Raw genomic sequence first — 6,972 nt, 5'->3', positions numbered from 1 at the left:
AAGACTGGGTAATTTATAAAAAAAAAAGAGGCTTAATGGACTTACAGTTCCACGTGGCTGGGAAGGCCTCACAATCATGGCAGAAGGCAGAAGACGAAAAGCATGTCTTACTTGGCGGCAGGCAAGAGAGAGAATGAGAAACAAGCGAAAGGGGTTTCCCCTTATAAAACCATCTCATCTTGATCTCGTGAGACTTATTCACTACCACAAGAACAGTATGGGGGAAACTGCCGCCACGATTCAATTATCTCCCACCGGGTCCCTCCCACAAGATGTGGGAATTATGGAAGCTGCAATTCAAGATGAGATTTGGGTGGGGACACAGCCAAACCATATCAGAATTCAAAAGAAGGAACAAGGAAAGATTTTTCAGTACATTAGGGAAAAACCCCATAAAAAGTGTTTCAAAAGTCAAATGGAAAGAAATGTCGGAGGATAGGTTGGTAAAGGTCAAAAATCTTTTTTTTTTTTTTTTTGAGATGGAGTCTTGCTGTGTCGCCAGCCTGGAGTGCAGTGGCACGATCTTTGCTCACTACAACCTCCGCCTTCCAGGTTCAAGTGATTCTCCTGCCTCAGCTACCCTAGTAGCTGGGATTACAGGTGTGTGCCACCACACTCAACTAATTTTTGTATTTTTAGTAGAGATGGGCTTCATCATGTTGGCCAGGATGGTCTCGATTTCCTGACCTCATGATCCACCCACCTTGGCCTCCCAAAGTGCTGGGATTACAGGCATGAGCCATTGCGCCCAGCCCCAAAAACCTTAAGTAGAGTGAGGGTGGTGGGTAAAGTGGCTCATGCTCTGGCATGCCTGTAATTTCATACTCTGGGAGGTCAAGGTGGGAGAATCCCTTGAGCCCAGGAGTTCAAGACCAGCCTGAGCAACATAGCAAAATACTGTCTCTACGGAAAATTTTTAAAAATTATCTGGGTATAGTGGTATGCATCTGTAGACTTAGCTGCTCAGGAGGCTGATGTGGGAGGATTACTTGAGCCCAGGAATTTGAGGTTGCAGTGAGCTATGATTGTGCCACTGCACTCTAGCCTGGGCAACAGAGCAAGACCCTGTCTCAAAACAAAGCAAATCTTAAGTAGAATGAAACTGATCCAGCTATGCTTTAGATTAGAAGATGGGATTTAAGAGTAGCTATTAATAGAGGCTACATTTTATCTTGAAATAATATTGAATGAACTAGGAGTAAAAATGTTATCAAGCAAATGGGCTCACTGCCCGTTACACACTAAAGCCAATAACTATGGCACCTGCCTTTGAGAAAAGAAAGGCTTTATTGCAAGTGGTCAGCAAGGAGACAGGAGTGGGCTCAAGTCTGTCTCCCTGATTTAGGGCCTAGGGCAATTTTTTTTTTTTTTTTTTTTTTTTTGAGACGGAGTCTCACTCTGTCGCCCAGGCTGGAGTGCAGTGGCGAGATCTCGGCTCACTGCAAGCTCCACCTCCTGGGTTCACACCATTCTCCTGCCTCAGCCTCCCAAGTAGCTGGGACTACAGGCGTATGCCACCACGCCCGGCTAATTTTTTGTATTTTTTAGTAGAGACAGGGTTTCACCATGTTAGCCAGAATGGTCTTGATCTGACCTCGTGATCCATCCACCTTGGCCTCCCAAAGTATTGGGATTACAGGCGTGAGCCACCGTACCTGGCCAGATCTAGGGCAAATTTTAAGGGATCAGAGAGCAAGGGAAAAGATTTAGGAATGTTGGCTTGGCAGGGTCTGATTGGAGGGCTTCAAATTGTACCATTTAACGTAAGGCACTGTTACAGAACTGAACTGTGGTCCACTTGCCTGGCTCAGGAAGACAAGACTTCCACAGTGAGCTTTTGCAGCTGTAGGAATTGGGGCAGCTCATGCTTAAGACCCAAACTCCCTGATGGCTTGCAGGTAAGGATTTTTAAAGGCAGGGGTAAATTTCAGGAAAGCAGAAATTACAGGCAAAGTCATTGATTAATACATGGAGTCTATGTATTGTTTTGACCGCCATCTCAAAGGGTAGGGGAATGGGGCTTGGGGAACAAGTCACAGATGGATTAAAAGGTTTTCTGATTTGCAGTTGGTTCAGGAGGTGAAGCTTTGTCTAAAAATTTGGGGAGCTGGGTGTGGTAGTGTGTGCCCGTAATCCCAAAATTTCTTTCCCTTTGACTTGGGAGGCTGAGTGGGAGGATGGCTTGAACCCAGGAGTTTGAGACCAGCCTGGGCAATATAGTGAGACTCCATCTCAATTTTTAAAAATTAAAAAATAAAAATTTGGGATCAGCAGAAAAGAATGCTAGCTCTGCTTGTGTGTGTGACCTCCTCCAGGCCCCTAGGAATAAATTTAGAACAAATGAGGCAACAGAGTGCCAGCAGATGTGTTTGGTGGGGCTTGGGGTTTCTAAAAAACACAACTCAGAGACATGTGTTAAGATATTATCTCTAGTTTTTGGCCGGGCGCGGTGGCTCACGCTTGTAATCCCAGCACTTTGGGAGGCCGAGGCGGGCGGATCATGAGGTCAGGAGATCGAGACCACAGTGAAACCCCGTCTCCACTAAAAAAATACAAAAAATTAGCCGGGCGTGGGGGCGGGCGCCTGTAGTCCCAGCTACTCGGAGAGGCTGAGGCAGGAGAATGGCGTGAACCCGGGAGGCGGAGCTTGCAGTGAGCCGAGATTGCGCCACTGCACTCCAGCCTGGGCGACAGAGCAAGACTCCGTCTCAAAAAAAAAAAAAAAAAAAAAAAAAAAATATTATCTCTAGTTTTTATAAAGGAACCAAACATCTCCTGAATCTAACTTCCTGGGCTATTGTTTTAGGCTACCATTACCTTCTTCCTTATCAAGCTGCTTATTTACTTGTCAGGGCTAGCTAGGTTCCTAGAATTTCCCTTGAAGCAACTCAAGATTTTCCTTTATTCCCATGGTTTTTTTTTTTTGAGACAAAGTGTCGCTCTATCACCCAGGGTGGAGTGCAGTGTTACAATCTTGGCTCACTGCAGCCTCGACCACCTGGGCTCAAGTGATTCTCCCACCTCAGCCTCCCAAGTACTAGGACCACAGGCAAGCGCCACCACAGCCGGCTAATTTTGGAAATTTTTGTAGGGACCAGGCACAATGTGTCACGCCTGCACTTTCAGCACCTCCGGAGGCCGAGGTGGGAGGATCCCTTGAACCTAAGATTTCGAGACCAGTCTGGATAACATGGCGAAAAACCGTCTCTACCAAAAAACGAAACAAAACTCCCAAACCAACAAAACCCCCAAACCAACAAAAATTAGCCTGGTGCGGGATAATGTCCATCACTAAAATGTCCCGGCGTGGTGGTGCGCACCTGTAGTCTCAGCTACTTGCTAGGCTGAGGTGGGAGGATCAACTGAGCCCAGGAGGTGGAGATTGCAGTGAGCAGAGATCGTGCCATTCCACTCCGGCCTGGACGACAGAGTGAGACCCTATCTTAATAAAATAAAATATAGAGACTAGGTTTCGTTTCTATTTTTTTTGAGACGGAGTCTCTCTCTGTTGCCCAGGCTGGAGTGCAATGGCGCGATCTCTGCTCACTGCAACCTCTGCCGCCCGGGTTCAAGCGATTCTCCTGCCTCAGCCTCCCGAGTAGCTGGGACTACAGGCGCCTGCCACCGCGCCTGGCTGTTCGGTATTTTTAGTAGAGACAGGGTTTCACCATCTTGGCCAGGCTGGTCTTGAACTCCTGACCTCGTGATCCACCCGCCTTGGGCTCCGAAAGTGCTGGGATTATAGGCGTGAGTCACCGCACCCGGCTTGTAAACTCTTAAATTTTGTATAGACACAATAATACAAGTTGTGGGAGTCAAAATGAAGGAAACGGGTGGTTACATGGCAGGTATATTTAATGCCATACATCTTAAGAAATTGGAGGTGGGAAAGGGAGCCCTGGAGAGGCAGACAAAGGAAATACTTGAAAAGGAATGCTAACAAGAAAAGGAGGAATTGAAAGCTGAAGTGAAAACCAGGGACAAGAAAAGCTCCTCTCCTTCCTTCACTGCCCACTCGAATGAATGAATCCTGTTTGGTTTCCTGAATCTTCCTTCTGCTGGCCACTCCGCTTGGTCCATCACTGCTTTCAGCTCGCCCTTATCCTAAACAGCTTTCTTTAACCCAGTCATAATCTTAATTTCCTGTTTCTTCTCTCTCCCGTCCCACCCACAAAAAAGCCCTCCTCTTTGTCATTTTGGGGGATTTTTCACTCAAGATATGAGCCGCACGCTGCAGGTGCGGCGAGGCTGGCCCTATAAAAATGTTCCTGTTTCTGACATCCTCGTGCAGATACGCAGACGTCTCTACCTACAGGATCATGGGGTAGGGGGTGCTCAATCACAGCAGCCAGCGTGGGAAGGCGCCTTGCAAAGTATTAACAGCGCTACCAAACTTTAATTGCGTAGTTCGGAACCAGATATGCGAGGAAACTGGGTCCTCCACGATCGGCCACCTCGCCCAATCTCACAGGATAGTTACAGGCTGAGTTCGGCAGCGGGACCCAGTTTCCTCCTGACAGAGGTCCAGGTTAACGCTTACGGTCGCCACAGGTCGGTCCTGACGAAAACCGCAAGCTGCGCCAAATCTCGCGCAGCGGGGCTGGAGGGCGGGCGGGGAATGTAAGGTATCGCGAGATGACAGGATTTTCCCGCGAAGGAGAAGCGCGCTTTTTTTCCTGGCGGGGGTTTGGCGAGAAGGCTGGGCCGGCAGCGGCTGTGAGGAGTTAGCTCGCGGCGTTGCAGGCTCTGAGTGTAGGGGACCCGGTTCCCGGGTGAGTGTCCAGGCATGCCAGCGGAACGGCCCGCGGGCAGCGGCGGTGAGTGAGGAAAACCTTCTTTCGGGCGCGGGTGGCAGCATGCGGGGCTGAGGTGGGCAAGCATGGAGGCTGCGGCGGAGTTTGGGGGAGGAAGCCGACCCCGGGCAGGGACTGAGGAGGAAAAGAGGGTTGGGAAACTGCAACGGTGAGTGGAGGACACCCCGGAATCGCACATATTAGCATGCCGGTGAAGATTTCACATAGGGAACTGCATTTTCCCGAGCATCCCGAGTTGTAAACTGTGGTCCGGGCAACTTGTAGACGTTGTGAAGACTAAGACTTACGGTGTCTTCTGAGAGGGTGATGCTGGCGTCCCCTGGGTCTTCAGCTTTTGCTCCAGTGCATCTCGGGTGGGAGAAAGGCTGTTTCTTGTTGGAGTTGAGTAGTTAGTAATTTTTTAAAAACTGCGATTTGAAAGCTTTCTCCCCCGTCAGGCTCGGAGGCTCCAGCAATGGTTGAACAACTGGACACTGCCGTGATTACCCCGGCCATGCTAGAAGAGGAAGAACAGCTTGAAGCTGCTGGACTAGAGAGAGAGCGGAAGATGCTGGAAAAGGTAATTTAGGCATCAGGTTCGTCGTCGTGAAAGCCTGTGGTAACCTCGGCTTTAACCCGGAGGTGTGGTTTGTGTTCTTTGCTTTCCTATTTAGTGGGCTTTTTCATAAACTTGAAAGAAAACAGCTTTATTACTTGTCCTTTTTCTATGTTTACAGATACTGCCTTTGAGAATCCTTTCGCACGTGCTTTGAATGGTGTGTTTCTATGAGATATAGTCTTGGTAGTCCCATCACTTTTAAATGAGCATTTCAATTTTCAGATTGCTTGTTTAGCCATGAAAAGTATTTCAAAGTCGATAGTGAGTTTTTTCGTTTGTCATCCTTATTTCCTTTAAAAATTACCTTAAATGTAATGTCTGATGGCAAACAGGAATCGCTAAAACCTGCAGAAGTAATGTACTAGACTGAGGGCAGGAGAAGTTAGCATCAATCAAAGACTGGGCTGGAATCCAAGTCTAATGATCTCCTTTTAGTGTAGTGCTGTTTTCCACCTAAGTGATCAACTTGCTGTTTGTTTTCCTTTTGGTTTCATGGCCTGTGTATTGCTACATAAGATCCTTCAGCTAAAAATGTGCTGTACTTTTTCAATGGCAAGTTGCTGTAGTTTTCTCGTAGAGAGCATTTTGTAAGTTACTAAAAGCAGTTTTTAACCTGAAAAAATTCTTGTTTATTCTAAAGCCCCACCCTGCTGCTTGATTCATATGCAAGAAAAAGAATGATAGTTGACTCTTAAGTACTGCCTAATACGTGGTTTTCTTGTGCTTTATTAATTTATTAAACTCTACCGATATTATGATATAGATTATTTTTTGTTATCTTCATTTACAAATGAAGAAACTGAGGGAGAACGGCACATAGTAAGTGTTGAAGTCAAATTTCTTTTTTTTTTTTTTTTTTTTTTTTTTTTTTTTTTTTTTTGAGACAGAGTCTGGCTCTGTCCCCCAGGCTGGAGTGCAGTGGCACCATCTCGGCTCACTGCAAGCTCTGCCTCCCAGGTTCACGCCATTCTCCTGCCTCAGCCTCCCGAGTAGCTGGGACTACAGGCGCCTGCCACCACGCCCTGCTAATTTTTTTGTATTTTTAGTAGAGACAGGGTTTCACGATGTTGGCCAGGATGGTCTCGAACTCCTGACCTCGTGATCCACCCACCTCGGCCTCCCAAAGTGCTAGGATTACAGGCTTAAGCCACCGCGCCCGGCCGAAGTCAAATTTCAACTCAGGCTGCCTGCAGAATTTCTGTCCTTAATAATAGTGAATTAACTCATGATTATAAAACTACTTAAGTTGGAAAATAATGCACTCCAAAAACAAGTAATGAGGCCGTTGGTTCCCTGTTATGTCAACAATAATTTTTTTGTCAGCATTGTTAATACTTCATGAACATTTATTAGGAGTCATGCATTGTTTTGAATGCTTTACGTGTATTTACTCATTGAATCCTCAACTATTCTGTAAAGTAGATGTTCATTATTACTATTACTGCTATTAAACTTACTAGTTTAATTACTAGTACAAACAATTGCTATTATTGAACTACACAACCAAATAGGTTTTATTAGTCATCTTATTTTACAGATGAGGAAACTGAGGCACATAGA

The 6,972-nt window shown here is 46.5% G+C and overlaps 1 protein-coding gene across 7 annotated transcripts in view; it reads left to right on the top strand.

Moving 5' to 3' along the window:
• The first annotated feature begins 4,523 nt into the window (after nucleotides 1-4,523).
• HELLS (helicase, lymphoid specific) overlaps nucleotides 4,524-6,972 on the top strand; it is a 63,081-nt gene continuing 60,632 nt past the window's right edge. For 2 of the 7 annotated variants that reach the window (XM_063629630.1, XM_055254926.2), the window contains exons 1-2: nucleotides 4,524-4,817; nucleotides 5,252-5,373. In XM_063629630.1, coding sequence (XP_063485700.1) covers nucleotides 4,787-4,817; nucleotides 5,252-5,373 — 153 coding nt within the window. In that variant the 5' untranslated portion in view covers nucleotides 4,524-4,786. The remainder of the gene's footprint in view (nucleotides 4,818-5,251; nucleotides 5,374-6,972) is intronic. The other 5 variants (XM_063629633.1, XM_055254943.2, XM_055254963.2 and 2 more) reach the window with 4 other exon arrangements.

This window comes from Symphalangus syndactylus, chromosome 2 (assembly GCF_028878055.3).
Source record: "Symphalangus syndactylus isolate Jambi chromosome 2, NHGRI_mSymSyn1-v2.1_pri, whole genome shotgun sequence".
Lineage (NCBI taxonomy): Eukaryota > Metazoa > Chordata > Mammalia > Primates > Hylobatidae > Symphalangus > Symphalangus syndactylus.
This window is presented reverse-complemented; position numbering and strand designations above follow the sequence as displayed.